Source organism: Phoca vitulina, unplaced genomic scaffold (assembly GCF_004348235.1).
Source record: "Phoca vitulina isolate PV1807 unplaced genomic scaffold, GSC_HSeal_1.0 scaffold8, whole genome shotgun sequence".
In the NCBI taxonomy this organism is placed as follows: domain Eukaryota; kingdom Metazoa; phylum Chordata; class Mammalia; order Carnivora; family Phocidae; genus Phoca; species Phoca vitulina.
In genome coordinates, this window is record NW_022589711.1 from 79,921,233 (window position 1) to 79,936,982 (window position 15,750).

A 15,750-nucleotide genomic window follows, 5' to 3' on the forward strand; every position below is an offset into this window, starting at 1 on the left:
CTTATAGCCTTTTCATACGAAGGAGGAAGATGATTATCAGAGCACTAAAATTACATGGTATTCTGCCAGGTGAATCTTTTAAAATTCACATGGTTTAGAGAATTAAAAAGATGGAATTTAATATTGGGTCATTAAGAGCACATCTCTTAAGTCAAAGAGAGGCAATTATCCATGTGGTTCAGGCAAAAGTTCTGTATCATTTGAAGCAAATGGAGAATTTTTCTCATTGTAATTTGGAAACAGCTTCCCCCTGAGGGCCCAAAGGGTCACAAAAATTAGAATAATTTAACTAGAAGACCTCTAAATGATATTTTTCCCAGTTGGAGGATGTTATTATGTATTTGTCTAATGCACGCAGTATGTTATGGGGCTGTGGTTAACGGGGAAAAAACATTTTTATGTATTTTACTTTTAGATGCAGGTGTTGAACAAAATATACTCTCAAAAACCGTAACTCACCCGATGGCCTTGGTATTAAAGCGTATCTAGTCTTAGAAGTCTCCCTTTAAAATGGGAGATTAGAGGCAGTAGGACTTGGGTAAGAATATCGTGGCATTCTTTCCAAGGGAATTTTGTTCACATTGGAGTTTTCAGTTTTCCCACAATGTGTATTTTAACGCTTAAAGTATTCCAATTATATTAGAAAAAATATGAGACTTATTTTATTCAATCATTTTATTTTTAGAACATAAGGTATTTCTCAAATCCATTTGATAATAAATACTTTAATAAATATAACATAAATAAATATAAGTTAATTCACATGCCTTCATGAACACAAAATTATATAAATAATTATTTTAAAATAAATTATGCTTGAGCGTTTGTTTCTACAAACACTTTGGTACAGAAATAGCTTATAAATTCTTGCTCTTCTATTAAAGGGAAAAGAAAAACATGTTCAGTGAGGACATTTTCCCTCTTTAGCAATTTGCTCACGAAAACTTAAAAAATAACTTATCCATAGTAAATGTGAAATCTACTTGATCAAAGGCAGCCTGTGGATATAACAGTCACATCTTTCAGATTTGCGGGGGCAACTAATGTAAACAAGCATGAGAATTATTGTACTAGCTTAAGTAGGACCAGGTCAAGCCACCCCTTCCCTGGTTCTTAACCCACATCCCGTGAAAAATATTTTTGGTTCACATTATTATAAGAATGACTTGAAGGTCGGGAGGGACCTCAGCTTTTTAGGAAGAATTCAGATAGCTCATCATTCTATTGATGGTCACCGCACGAATTCTGAAAGCATGAAGAAGTATGCAGAGCTTGATTTTAGTTTTATAAAAATCCGGTTCTTCAAGGGAGGATTTCTGCGGCACAGTCACACTGTTGAAATTCAGGGCCTATGAGGATAAATATTAAGGATGACATACATGGTATTCCAAAATTAAAACATTCATCCGTAAAAATGGGTGAAGCCAATACATGTCTCAGAGTCTGCAACCCACTCCCTCATTATATCTCCTAAACCCGACCCAAATCTACTCCCAGCCAGATGGCCAGGCAGAACCTGAGAGAAGAAATACTCATTATCCAAGCACATGTATCTTCAGTGGGCTCTGAAAAGACACTTAAAGCTATTTAGAAAATCATCAGTGGGAGTTGCATTTTAGAAAGGAACAATTCTGTTCAGATGACATCTGCTGCAATACCTAATTAATTTTTGTATGTTATACTAAGAAGCTAAGTCCTTTTTAGAACAGAGAGGTGATGAATTGCTACTGATCGGAACTCCTTGAGTAACAGACCTGTTTGCTGCAGACACTCATTTGTACCAGATACATAAACCTGGCAATGGATCTCTCAGTTTTACCCTTTCATTTCATAACACAATGCAAGATCTTATATTTTCATAAGGATCAATACTTCCACTTGTTCCTTGCAAAAAGCCCAAGAGAAAGGTAAGGTGGGTAAAGCCACGCCATTTTACAAGGGAAAATACCGACTCCCGGAGGGGGTGAATGGTTTGGGCATGGTTGGCTGATTCCTGGTAGAATGGATTCCGATGCTCAAGTCGACTCTTGGACCCCCGAAAATGAGATAACTCTCGAGATGCTAACATTCTTTGATACTTGCAGGAAGCTCATTGCCTTTCAAACAGTGATTTGGCACAAAGAGAGAAATCATACTTATTTGTATTCCATGCCCTGGTCACCAAGGTAGTCACCCTGCTCTTTCTTATGTGAATATTTCTCTGTTTTGTATTAGCATCATGTGCTATGGTGATTCAGAAAATTACAAAGCCAGTTCTTGTCTATGAGTGACACTGTGGATGTCCCAGGTGATAGGTCATTCTTTTATTTCATACACATTTTAGTTCAAAATGGGTCATACCCAGGCATTACCCCACTTGTTTTCTCTGACAGTATTTGCAGATATGCATGCTGGCCCCTCAGTGCACATCCTGGAGCCTTTAGAAGTGAGAGAGAAGATAAGTCTCGTGAAATCTCTCTGATGGGGGTTTCAATCCTGGCTCTGTCACTTACAAGCCATTTGGACAAGCGGCTGACTCTAAGCTTGGCTTTTCTCCGTTGTACACACCCCATGTGGTTGTTATGGGGATGGTAAGAGAAAATCTATGAAAACATCTGCAGAGAGGCTGGTGTATACCACATGATCAACAAGTGGGAGTCTGCTTTTCTTGCCGTGGCCTCTCACGAGTGCCCTTTGTCAAGAGGCTCTGTAGGGGATATAGGAGGGGGATTTCAGGCCTCTCCCAATCCAGGAAGGGGCGATTTTATACTTCATCATGGACCCTGACTAGCCATCTCAGCATGAAGAAGGTGCTCTTACTGGTAGTATGAAGGTCTTACCTGTAACAGCTCATCAATAGCTGTCAGCATGTTTTGATCCAGAAAGATCTGCCTCTTAGGATCCATTAAAAGTTTTGCGTTCATGGCCTTGAACTCTACCTGGTACATCTTCAAATCCTCGTAGATACTGCTAAGGCACAGGGTCTAAGTGATATGACAAAATGGGGAAAGAACCACTGAGATGGCTAAAAATGTTTCCCCCACATTGCATTTGAGGAAAGAAAGAGTATTTGTGTCTTACCGTCATAAAAGATGCCTTTCTGGAGGCCAGGCGACTCCCATTCTAGAAGAAAAAATAATGAGACATCAATGATATGAATTCATCGTATAGGCTGAAACCTTTAATTTTCTGACTTACAGTTATCAAAGAGATCTCTCTGGAAGCCAGGCAACTCTCATTCTAGAGAAAAAAAAAAATCACATCAAAGATATTAATTCTTAATATACGTCTTCCTGGCTTTTCTCACACATATCTTTTTTATTGTGGTAAAAAACACATAACATAAAATTTACCATCTTTACTACTCTTAAGTGTACAGTTCAATAGTATTAAGTATATTCACATTGTTGTAAAACACATATTTGTTGTATATATATATATATATATATATATATATTTTTTTTTTTTTTTAAATTCAACTTCTGAAGTGGGACCTGTTAAAATCTCACGATGATAGAAACCAGAAACATGCACATTTTTGGAAGAAGATGAGGTTTGATGCCTAGCTCTTAACTGTATTACATGCTTGGGGAAGAAAATCATCTATACCATGGTTAATTCCAATGGTAAGCAGGCCTCCACTGTGCTGGTTTTATCCTTTGTGATATCCTCATGATCAATCTCTTCGGAAGTGCAGGAATAAAGTTCTAGGGTTTGTCTGGCCTGTAAAAAACATAAAGAGTAACCCAGCTTATATTATTAACAAGGCACCTGGCTTCATATAAGGCTGGCCCCGCAGGGTGCCAGCAAAGAGAGAGCTGGCTGCTTCTGACATCCATCTCTTTGACCTGTAGGAAATTTGGGATCTTCCTAAGACAAAAGGAAACAGGTTATTTACATTCTCTCTCCATCCCTCCTCTCCCTTTGCTTAGGACCTGTTTCTCTGGATGATCCATTTTTCCATTATGTAAACACTATAAATCATTTCAACAGGCTATGCTAATCAGCATCTACACCATGCTGTGACACTCGTTTCTGGTGAAGACAGTTTTTTCCTTTTGCCAAAGCACCTGTGTTTTATGAATATCCTTTTCAAGTATAACTTCTAAAGGCAGAACTGTTAAGGTCCCAACCTGATGGATATAACAAACGTGTAGCCCTAAACACAAGTGGACATTTAATTTGCGGTTCACATACACATACACAACCACACACACAGATGTCATCTTACGAGCATGCTGGAAAGCACTGTTGAATTAGAATTATGAAATTTATCTAAGAAGTCCGTAAATCTGATTGAAGATTGAGATCATTTTTCTATTCATTGAGCCCCAGGTGTACGAGCAGTCCCCCCTCTTATCTGTGGCTTCACTTTCCTTGGTTTCAGTTGCCTGCCAGCAACCGTGGTCCGGAAGGAGACGATCCTCCTTCCAACGCGGAGTCAAAAGGTTACTAGTAGCCTTATGCTACGTCACAGTGCCCGTGTCACTCACTTTACTTCACCCCATCACGTAGGCATTATATCATCTCAGATCATCACAAGAAGAAGGGTGAGTACGGGACAGTAAGGTATGTAGAGATCACATTCCTATAACTTATGTTGTTAGAATGGCTCTATTTTATTATCAGTTATTATTATTAATCTCTTATTGTGCCTAGTTTAGAAATTAAACTTTATCATAGGTATGTGTGTATAGGAAAAAAACACAATATAGGGTTTGGTACTGTCTGCAGTTTCAGAGGTCCACTGGGGGTCTTGGAAAGTATCCCCCTTGGATAAGGGGGGACTTACTGTACTAAGGAACATGACAAAGAAAAGGACTATCATCTGCTGCTCCCTTCCCAGATTCCAAGTTCAACTGCAGAGACAGGAAAGTGCCCAAATGATGAGGAGTCATGTCAGCAGGTGAGAAGTACTGAGAAGGGTATGAAGGCTTCACCAGAGATGAGACATCTGCATTAAGAGGATTAGAAGGTGGCAGGCAGAGGAGAGAGAATTTCAGGCAGAGGGAACTGCATGAACCATAATCAAGACTTGAGATGCAGAGCATGTTTGGAAACAAGTAGTAAAATCTCTGTGGTAAGCAGAATAATGCCCTATCCCCCAACCGCACATCTACTTCCTAACCCCTAGAACCTGAGAATATGTTACACGGCCAAGGGGAATTACAGTTGCTGATGAAATGAAGGTTGTTAATCAGCTGACTTACAATAGGGAGGTTATCTTGGATTATCTGGGTGGGTCCAATGTAATTCCTGGGTCACCATCAGAATAATGCAGCATGTGGACAACTCAACTGGCCATTGCTGGCTTTGAGGATGGAAGGGGGCTATACACCAGGGAATGTGGGTTGCCTCTAGAAGCTGAAAAAGGCAAGAAAATGGATTCTCCCCTAGAGTCTCCAGAAGGGACATAGCTCTGCTCACACCTGGACTCTAGCCTATTTCAGATTTCTGAACTCCAGGGCTGTAAGATAAGAAATTGGTGTGGTTTAAAGCCGCTTACTTTGTGGTAATTCGTTATAGCAGAAACAGGAAACTACACACTGGTCCTGGAGGTGTTCACACACACCTGGGCAGTCACCATCCTGAGCAGGTGGTAAAGAGTTACATTTTGGAAATATGGTCCCTCTGTTGTAGTTCTTTAGATCTTTTCAAGAGAAGCTGGAAATCTGGATTCTTATATGAAAGGTCCTCTTTTTCAATGGCATCAAACTCAAAATCAAAGACAAAAGGTATGGACCAAACTCTACAAATCTGTGGGCTGTGAATCGCATGCATTTGCCACCTCTTTCTTCTGTAAGTAGCCAGCTGATTTGTTCTAGCTAATTTGACAAAGGAATGGTATAAAAAAATATCAAACTGAGTTCTGCAATCTTTTGACCATTAGTGCTATACTGGGGAGTCGAAGAGTTAGCTTTTTCACATAAAGCATCTATTTAAATTGCAGCTCCTCAATTGTATCCATATTGAAACTTTCTTCAGGAGTCAAAGCACTTTTCTCTGCAGTTTTCACTTGGCCTTTTTAATTAAGATTGAACTGTGAGAAGCAATTGGCAGCACATTGTGAAAGCTTAGAGGGGGAAAAGAATTCTTTAGAAGGTCTTGTGGCCTTGAGCTTATTTTAATATATTCATAAAACAACAAGCTAGAAAATATTCAGGAAAGATTTACTAGAGAACAAGAAGCCAAAAGACAACTTTTAAAACATCAGTCTTCGGCTGTTCCAGCAGAAGCTATAGGTATAGAAGTACTTTTAAAAGGAAAGAAGATGTTTTTGCATTAAAATATGAAACCTAAAAAAATGAATGAAGCTGTAAATAATATTAGATAACTCTCTCCCTAGAAAATGAAGGCTGGATGCCCACTGTCACAGGCCCCCTGGAATGTGTTGCTCAGACAGAGAACTGTGTTACCACACTGGAAGCTGGTGAGCAATGTGAGGGGCAAGTCTAATTCATCTTTGTAGCCCCTAGAGCACAGAGGCTGCACCTAATAATGGTTTCCTGGATTGATAAGTGTGTCAGAAAAACAGTGTGGGCCTGACACAATTCCATCTCTGTTGGCAGGCTACAGGGAACACTGTAAATATTCACTTTCCTCTGTGTAGACATAGCCAAAATGAGTGCCATTATAATTTATTACCACTCTTCCTTTCTCTGGAGACACAATTCCATTGAGACTCTTTAGCTAATAGTTGGGCCCTTTGTAAAGTTCTGTCTCCCCGTCTTGACAGCTCCTGATTAACGTCCCCAATTTCTCCGCAGTTCTTTTCAGGTGACCAGGGGTTCAGAGAAGCCCCTTCCCTAGAGAGGCTGCAAAGTGGGAACAAGAATATTGAAAAACTCACCTTCTGAAGCGTGTTGCTGATGGCTTTCAGCAGGTTTTGGGAGTGGTTGAGGCACTGGAACATTCCTGGGCTTGGTGAGGCTGTGGGGAGGCTCCTGGCCAAACTGAGGTGGTCCAGGTGGTTTAGGAGGACCAGGATGGTCACAAGGAGGAGGCCTGGAAAGGAAGAGGAGCAGGCTGAGCTTGTCAGCTTGGTTTGGCCTGCCTCTACCTTCTATTCATTCTGGTCATCTCCACCCATCCACATCTTAACCACACCAACTTCCCTGCACCATTTCCAATCTTCTTCAACACCTGAGAAATGAATCAAGTTCTTGGAAGGCAGGGCTCTATTGTAGGGCTAGAAGCCAACCTGTGAGGGCCCCCTAATGAGCTCAGACAAGGATGTTGGATTCAGCGCTCACCCAGAAAAAGCCTCTATTTCACCAGTAGGGAGACTGAGGCCAGGTAGGGAAGTGACTAGCCTAGACTCATGGCCTAGTGTTTTGGAAACAGTGGGGAGACAGCCTCACTTTGAAGCTGGCTGGAATCTGCCCTCTCATAGCTGTAGCTGAGGGACCCTGAGAAAGAAAGGTACCGCGTGGGGCCTCAGTTTCAAACCTGTGAAGTGGGCATAATGATAGCCCACGAGGCTGTTTCTAGATAAGGAGACAGTGTCCTATTTAGGGCATGGTAAGCACGCAGTCATTCTTTCTTTCACCTTTGCACGAGGTTGCGCACTGCCCTCCAGTCTTCCCTTAGCGGCTCCCAAGTTTCTGCCTCCTCCTCCCCGGCTGCCGCCCCTCCCCACCCGAGCGCCTGCGAGCGCGCCCAGCGCGGCGTCTCCGGTCAGGCTGGGTACTCACCGCGCGGCGGGCACATGCTGAGCGGGCACTGCGTGGACACTGAGCCGGCGCTGGACGCGGACTGAGGGCGCAGCAGGTGAGGGCGGTGGTGGGAGGCCGACCCAGGGGGTCACATTTTTATAATTGTCCCGAGGCGCGGCAGGACTTTCCCGGGACTCTGGTCTCCTGCTTGCTTTCTCTCTCTGTCTCTCTCTACATCAGCTTCTCGGTGACACGTGGAGTTCGGCCCGCGGGGTTTGCGGCGCTTTCGGATTAACTCCACGGTGCCCGGCCGCAGCTGTTCTGGGGACGGCCCCGCCGCCTCCAGCTGGCCCAAAGCGAAAGCGAAATTCGCGCAGAGTCGTGGCGCAGGGTCCGCGGGCAAGCCCGAGCCCTCGCCGGCCACCCTCGGTCCCCGGCCTCAGACGCCCCCGCCCCTAGCCATCCAGCCCTCGCCCCGCCGCCCTGCAGCGCCCCCTCCCCACGCAGCGCCGAGTGGTGCCACTCACTATCTATCTACATCCAGCATGTGCCCTGATCGTGACCGCCCACCCAGTCCTGAAGGGGCGTTCATCATTCATCCACTCATCATTTGTTCATTCAGATGGGCCACCGTGTGCCAGGTTGACATTGTGCTAGGCGTTCGACACCCAGTGGTGAACAGGTCCCTTTGGGGGCACTCCCACACTAAATCTGACTCCATGTATTTTATTCACGGTTGTATCTTAAATATGAACAGAGATGAAACCAGACTGGTTATGCAATAAACTATTGTCATAGAGAATCCGGTTTCCTACAGTGAGAGAATGTTATAATTTAGTGGGATGGATGCACAGGGTCTTAGGAGAAGCCCAGAGAGAGGGCACCTCAGCAGGACAAGGGGGTGAGGAGGCAATGAAGGCTCCCAGGAGCAGGGCCCCCCAACATGCTTCTAGGGGCATTAGACTGTTCCCACTAAATGGGATGCAGGTTCTAGGTAGGGGGAACAGGGATCAGAAGCACAGTCAGGGAGGGTAGAGGGAAGTGGGGATCTGGGGGTCCTGCCATCAGGGTGTGAGGTTGGAGAGAGCAACGGGGCTGTGCTATGAGAGTAGTAGCTGCCATGCTAGGGAGCATCTGCTCTGACGGTGGTGGGGAGCCTTCTAAGGTTTTAGGCAGGAGGCATGGTTAGAGAGGCATGAGGAAGATTCCCTTCAGCAGTAGTATGGAAGGTGGATCCCAGGGGTCAGGAGTAGAGCACAGGGAGCAGCTGGGAGGGTATGGCCAAGGCCTCAATCAGAATGGGGAGGAGAGAGTGGGCCAGAGAGACTCTCAGGGTGCTGAGTGGCCAAGGCTTGGTAACTCCTTAGGTGTGATGGGCAGGAAGGTGCTGAGGATGGTGGAACGGAGATTGTTCCAGGGCCCGGGCAGGGGTTACTGTAAGAGGGGAGTGATTTTGGAGGAGATGGTGAGAAGTTCCATTTTGGATGTACTGGGTGTAAGGTTCCTGTGGGGCTTTTCAGTTCACTCATCTCTACCACAAGTGTTAGTCACCCTGGGTATGTGTAAAAGGAAGGGGTGTGTTTGGTCACCTACTCAGAGCTTCTGATGGGTCTGACTGTGCTCAGGCTCCAGGACTACATGATGGAGACACCAGTACCCACTTCTGTACAGATGAGCCAATCTTGAATAGGGAAAAGCCTTGAGGACACAAGAAAGGAGAGTGGATGTTTCCTCTTTCTCTCCTCTAAGTCCCCATTGAAGTCAGGATGGATGAGACACTGTAAGCCTTGAGATGCTGCCAGGAATGCTAAGCAGGGCCAATTGAAGCTGGAGTGATGAAGCCAATTAGGAGAAAGCTGTGTTAGCCCCTAGTCTGACTCAAGCTCTCTCAGTTGTTAGCATCAGCCCCCCAAGGTGTATCATCTGCTCAAGGGTGATGAGGCACCCACTATAGGGACTTTCAGATGTGTGTAAAATGAGAGCAACACTTGATCTCTAAGGCTCCTTCCAATGCTGCTGTCTGTGAATTCCCCCATGGGGATGGAGACCAGTGTGTTGTCAGAAGCAATTGCATCTAGCAGATTGTGTGAAGCAAGTGACAGGTGCAGAGCTGTGTTGTTGCTATAGGGCTTTAGGATGGAATTAAATGTACTTAAAGTCAGAATGAAGTCAAATTTATCACAACTGAGCTATGTCTCCCCCGGAAGGGCTATCTCCTAAGGAAAAGTAATTTCTGTGGCATAGATAAGCACAGGGCCTGTCTGCTTAGAATGGATTCTTGACCACCAGACACAATTTCTAACCTATACTCTGTGAAACAGTTCTCTGATGTGCTGCATATAGTATAGCCAAGATAAAATGAAAACCTTCTTCTGGGACAACATTGCTTTTTTTAAGAGACATTCTTTGTCCATGATCTCTTCTACAGAGAGTCTACCATTTACTGGAAGTCTTGGCCAATGCTATAAGGCAAGAAAAAGGAATGAGAAGACTTAAAAATTGGAAAGGACAAGACAAAATGGCCATTATTGACAGTTGATATACCAAAAAAAAAAAAAAAAAAAGGAAAAAAAAAAAAAAAAGACCATAAAACAAATTAGAAAAATCAGAAACTTCACTGGATGCAAATATCAACTTTTAAAAATCAACTACATTTCTGGAATTAAAAAAAAAAAAGAACACTGGGTGATGTATGGAATTGTTGAATCACTATATTGTACACCCGAAGCTAATATAACACTTTATGTTAACTATACTGGAATAAAAATTAAAAAAAAGAACAACATTTCTCTACAACTGCAACAATAAATTAGAAAATATAATAAAAATAATTTATCAGATAATGAATGAATAATAATACAAAGAAGATACCATTCACAATAGCAGCCAAACTATAAAGTTTATAAAGTTACTGCCTGTAAATTGAGAGGCAATACAGTGGTTAAGAGTATGGACTATAAACTATTTGAATGTAGGCTCTGTTACTTACTTTACTCACTTGCAGTGAGTTCTTGGGCAAGTCCCTTATTTCTCTGGGCTCAGTTTCCTCATTTGGAAAATGGTGATACTAGAAGATTAAATGGTGGTTGTGATTATTACATGAGTTAGTGTAAGTATAGAATAGTCTTTGGAAAAAAAATTTAAAGGCTAATCAAGAACATAGAGTGATTTAATTTAAATGGAAACACATTCCATACCCTTGGGTGGAAGATCTTAATATATAAAGAGCTCAGGTCTATCTTAATTAATTCACATATTCAATGCAATCCCAATGCAGATTACAAATAATTTTCTGAGGAACTTAATAATAAGCCTACCATAACATGTATATGTAAGAATAAAAGCCCATGAATATCTAAGCTAAACTTGTAAAGGAGTCATAAACAGGGAGAGTAGCCCAGATATAAAGACATCATTCAAAACAATAGGAATAAGAATAGTGTTTGGCAAAAGAATGGCCAAATAGACCATTGAAACAAAATAGAGAAATTAGAGACAGACGTGTACATATGAGTATTTAGTATAAGATTCAGATGGCACCCAGGTCAATGAAGAAAACATGGATTGTTTAGTAGAAAATGTTCACTATATGGTGAAATATAAAACTGGACTCCAACCTAAAACAGCATACAGAGATAAATCCACTTGGAAGCAGATTAAAGACTAAATAAGAAAAGTAAAATTGTTATAGTGCTAGAGGACAATGTAGGAGGCTATCTTTGTCACTCATGAATGGGGAGGACTTCTTAAAAACATCAAAGCTCCAAGCCATAAGGCAAAATACTGATAAATTTGATTACCAAAAAACTAAGAATTTTTTAAAAAAGATTTTATTTATTTATTTGAGCTACAGATCAAGAGAGAGAGAGAGAGCATGAGCAGGGGACAGAGGGAGAGGGAGAAGCAGGTCCCCACTGAGCAGAGAGCCCTATGTGGGGCTCGATCCTAGGACCCTGAGATCATGACCTGAGCTGAAGGCAGATGCTTGACTGACTGAGCCACCCAGGTGCCCCAAAACTAAGAATTTCTGTAGTATGAATTTCTGTTAAGCATGGACAGTTAACAGACAGCTGACTGAAGGGGAGAAGATATTTTGCACTGTCCCATAGGAGAGTAGACCAGGACCTCTTGCAAGTCAACAAGAAAAAGACAGAAATCCCAGTGAAAATTGATAAAGCTTATGAACAAGTGATTTACAGAGAGGAAACCCCCAAGGCTAACCAGCATAATGAGATGCCCGGATATATTATAATCAGAAAAACACAAATGAAAGAAAGAATGAGATACCACTTCATACCTATTAGATTGGCAAAAATTAGAACATTGGATACTGACAAGTGTCGGGGGGGAAATGTCGGATTCCAGAATACTTTATATAATGCAAGTAGACCGATGCAGCTATGTCCTGTCATCTGACTCGGTCAGATTAAATACATGCACATCTGATAACTCAGTGTTCTACCTTCGGTGTCTATCCCAAAGAGATTCTTATGCAGGCTCACAAAGGGACATACATGAGGACGTCCAGCAAGTCATTCTTTGTAGCGGCAGGGAGTTGGAAGCTGATCTGGGTGGAATCAGGTTCTGGACAACTCAAAATGAGAATTTTTCCCTAATCCATCGCACAGGAGGAATGACCCATCTCTTCTGGCCAAAACAGTTAAACCGGAAGACATTTAAACTCAACTGTTTGGTATCATATATCTCTGTTTATTTGGTGACCCACTGCATGGGAAATTTATAGGGTCTGATAACACTGATCTCAGAGTATGGAGAAGGAAAATGGGACAGGAAAACACTGGGCATATTTGTACTTCTGAAAGGGAAGAGTTGAATCAGTTTTCTGTTCCCAAATACTACCTTTTGGCAGGAGACCCAAGCTTTTTATTTAGTAGATTTCCAAAGAAGTCCCAGGTGAAAACAACAACCCGGACCTTTAACTGATATCCTACAATTTCATTTCCTCTGTTGTTTTTACAACGTAAAATGTCCCAGGGTTTCTCTCCTAAATAATGACACAAATTTACCCACTGTCAAGGAACTTCAAAGAATCTAGAACACATTCTGAATATTCATGCCACTGGTAGGAAGATCCTCTCAGACAACAAATACAGAACAGTTTTGTTTCTCTCTAGAGCTGAAGACTAATGCTCCCCCACACAATAAATATCTCTATAAAAAATTAAGCTAATGTGTTCTCATAAAACAACTGAAAATGATCTATTTTGGATTTAAATAGAGCTAAACTGATTTCATGCAAGTTTTAGGGCCTCCATCTGATAAACGGCTCTCTGCAAATGATTTCATTTATCTTGGGATCACCTCAACCAAAAATTCCGGGGCAGCCAAATAGCGAACCCATTGAATTCCAGATTAATTGGAATGAAATTCTTAGTTAAGTTGCTCAGGGACTTTAAAACGAACAAGCATTGATTTCTTTTGAAAGCCTATGGCCAAAATGTAGTAGGTGGATACCTGTGAGGCCTGTTGATGAATTATATAGCTGTTCGTGCTGCAGTAGTTCCAAATTGTGGCCATTGCCCCTGGAGTGGATATGTTTCCCTTGAAATAATAAGAAAAATACCATTGTGAAAATAATGTATAAAGCGCAGAAAACACCTTTCAGAAGATCCTCTTTGCTTCCAGGTGGTAACTAAAGAGGCTGCCATTTTTAGAATACCGAGGCTTTGTGTGTGGATACAATAATTGCGTGACTTCAGCTATAAACAGTTTTATTACACAGGGAAGCTTGGTACTTTTCCCGACTGTGTTAGGGGATTTTGCACCCAAATATTACGCTGGTTAGGAGTGAATCGGGTGGAGTGATTTTACTGGTTACTGGTACCAGTTGATAATACTTATTGACTGCATGTTATGTGCCAGGGACTATAATAGGCAATTTTATGTTATCATTTCATTTAATCTTTATAACAGCCTATGAGCTGGATACCCCGTTACTATCCCCACTTTACAGATGAGGAAATTGAGCTTTCATGAGGTTAAATAACTTCCCTAAGAGAGTGGGGCTGGGATTTGAACCCAGCACATCCTTGCTAGTCTCTTAGGGTAAAGAGTGGGTGACAGGGATGGTTGAGGGTAGTAGGAAGGAAGTGTAAATTAATACGACCTTTCTGGAAAGAAAATAAATAATAAAACTCAGAAAGAACTTCTGAAACACTTAACAAAAGACTTTAAAAACATCGTATATTTTGGCCAAACAGTTACACATTCGGGCTCTACTTCAGGGCATTGATTAGAGATTTGTTCAGCGATCATGTACAAGAATGTTCACTGCAACACTGTAAGAGTTTATAATATAGGTTGAAAACAATCGTCCATAATAGGCACATAATATAAATTATGACAAAGGCATAGTTGGAACATTACTTTATCTTTTACTAATATTAAAGACATGTTATTAAGGGGTGCCTGGGTGGCTTAGTCAGTTGGGCATCTGACTCTTGGTTTCAGCTCAGGTTTTGATCTCATGGGTTGTGGGTTCGAGCCGCATCAAGCTCCCCGCTCCGTGCGGAGTCTGCTTGGATTCTCTCCCTCAGCCCCGCCCTCCACGTGCTCTCTCAAATAAATAAATAAATCCTTAAAAAAAAAAAAACACATGTTATTGGGAAAATGTTCAGAATTTGTTGTCAGGGGAAAAAGAAAGATATAAGACTATGTGTGTACAGTAGGATCAAAATTATGTTTAAAATGGAAAGAAATCCAACAAAATTTCAATAGTGGCTGTCCCTGGATAATGGGTTATTGTGTAATTTTTATTTTCTACCTTATGCTTTTCAGTATTGAAACATTTTTCTACAATGAGTATGAATTACTTTTATAACCAGAAGAAAATGTTATTATTAATTTTGTTTGAAGAACAGTAAATTAACCAACATTGCAATTTTCATTGTCAGCAAATCACGTTTTCTCCTGAAGTTAATTTTTTTAAAATTTCTTATGCTCTTATTTAGTATTATTTTTTTTCTGTGTGACTTCTAAAGTATCACTGTAGAAGAAATTGTGATCTCAGGCAGATATGTTGGGGCAGAGTGAAGCCCTGGGTTTACTCAGACCTGTGTCTTAAATACTGTCAGTGCTCTCTTTGGTCACATTTAAATTCCTCAGACCTTCCCTGCAGATGTAAGAAGATGCCAGGGCAGGGCTCAGGGAGCTGTCCTCAAAAATCTTCAGAATTGGAGAAGAGAGTCAAAATGTAACCTCTGAAATTGACGCTAATCAAAACAATAGAAGAGCACCTACAAAGTAAAGGTACTTTTAGAGAAGATTTGTCAATACATTCTTTTGTTTATCCAGCAAATATTTATATTTATACCACCTTCTGTGTTAAAGATTCTGTGTTAGATGGCTTGGGGAAAATTAATATAAATCAGCTATCATGAGCCCATGTTGCTGCCTGAGTTTTTATTAAGATGACAGGTCTTGGGGCGCCTGGGTGGCTCAGTCGGTTAAGTGTCCAGCTCTTGGTTTGGGCTCAGGTCATGATCTCAGGGTCATGAGATCGAGCCCCACGTCAGGCTCCATGCTCAGCAGAGTGTCTAATGAATAGGAGACCGAGAAGGGGCAAAACACAAAAGTAGATCTGGTCCCATCTTTCTCCCTTCTCTTTTAGTGTCCTCAGACTAGAATCTCAGATCCCTTTGGCCGATATAATGGATCCAAACACCTCTACGAATGGCTGCGAAGCCCCTCGCGGACACTGCTCCTAGTGTGCATTCTCAGGTCTGACCTGGCTCCCTATCCACCCACATTTCCTGCGACTCTCAGGAGTCACTGCCTTTCTGGAACGTGCTGGGCAGGTTCTCACGGCAGGGTTTTTGCACTTCCTGTTCCTTCTCTCTGCACCACTGTTACCCTCGGCTATCTTCACAGGTCCGATCACATGTTTCTTCCTCATCGTTGCTTCCTCACAACTTTGTGTAAAATGCGCTTTTTCCTCTGTCCACTCTGTGACTCTCCAGCCTGCTACTGTTTTATTTTGCTTTCCTAGCAGTTACCACTACTTGACAATATGTTACCTGTTAGTTGTTTGTTTAGTGTCTGTTGTTCTGCCTTAGAATGTACAGTCCCTGAGGGCAGGGACTTTGTCCATTTTAAT

The 15,750-nt window shown here is 41.9% G+C and overlaps 1 protein-coding gene and 1 long non-coding RNA gene across 2 annotated transcripts in view; one reads left to right on the plus strand and one right to left on the minus strand.

Moving 5' to 3' along the window:
• Nucleotides 1–776: 776 nt before the first annotated feature.
• Nucleotides 777–7,743, minus strand: IL12A (interleukin 12A). The gene is made up of 7 exons (XM_032407334.1): nucleotides 7,674–7,743; nucleotides 6,830–6,984; nucleotides 3,589–3,702; nucleotides 3,178–3,219; nucleotides 3,061–3,102; nucleotides 2,820–2,963; nucleotides 777–1,349 (listed from the first exon to the last, which is right to left on the minus strand). Exons 1-7 carry the CDS (start codon nucleotides 7,687–7,689, stop codon nucleotides 1,194–1,196), a joined length of 669 nt encoding a protein of 222 aa, XP_032263225.1. The 5' UTR covers nucleotides 7,690–7,743; the 3' UTR covers nucleotides 777–1,193.
• Nucleotides 7,570–15,750, plus strand: part of LOC116634116 — a 45,484-nt gene continuing 37,303 nt past the window's right edge. The window contains exon 1 of the long non-coding RNA XR_004299861.1: nucleotides 7,570–7,749. This is a non-coding gene — a long non-coding RNA (uncharacterized LOC116634116). The remainder of the gene's footprint in view (nucleotides 7,750–15,750) is intronic.

Excerpts from the sequence above, each read along its gene's own strand:
- IL12A (XM_032407334.1), bottom strand. Across the intron at positions 3,703-6,829 it reads TCAGCAACACGCTTCAGAAG|GCCAGACAAACCCTAGAACT; the intron begins GTGAGTTTTTCA and ends TGTTTTTTACAG. Across the intron at positions 2,964-3,060 it reads GAAAGGCATCTTTTATGACG|ACCCTGTGCCTTAGCAGTAT; the intron begins GTAAGACACAAA and ends CATATCACTTAG.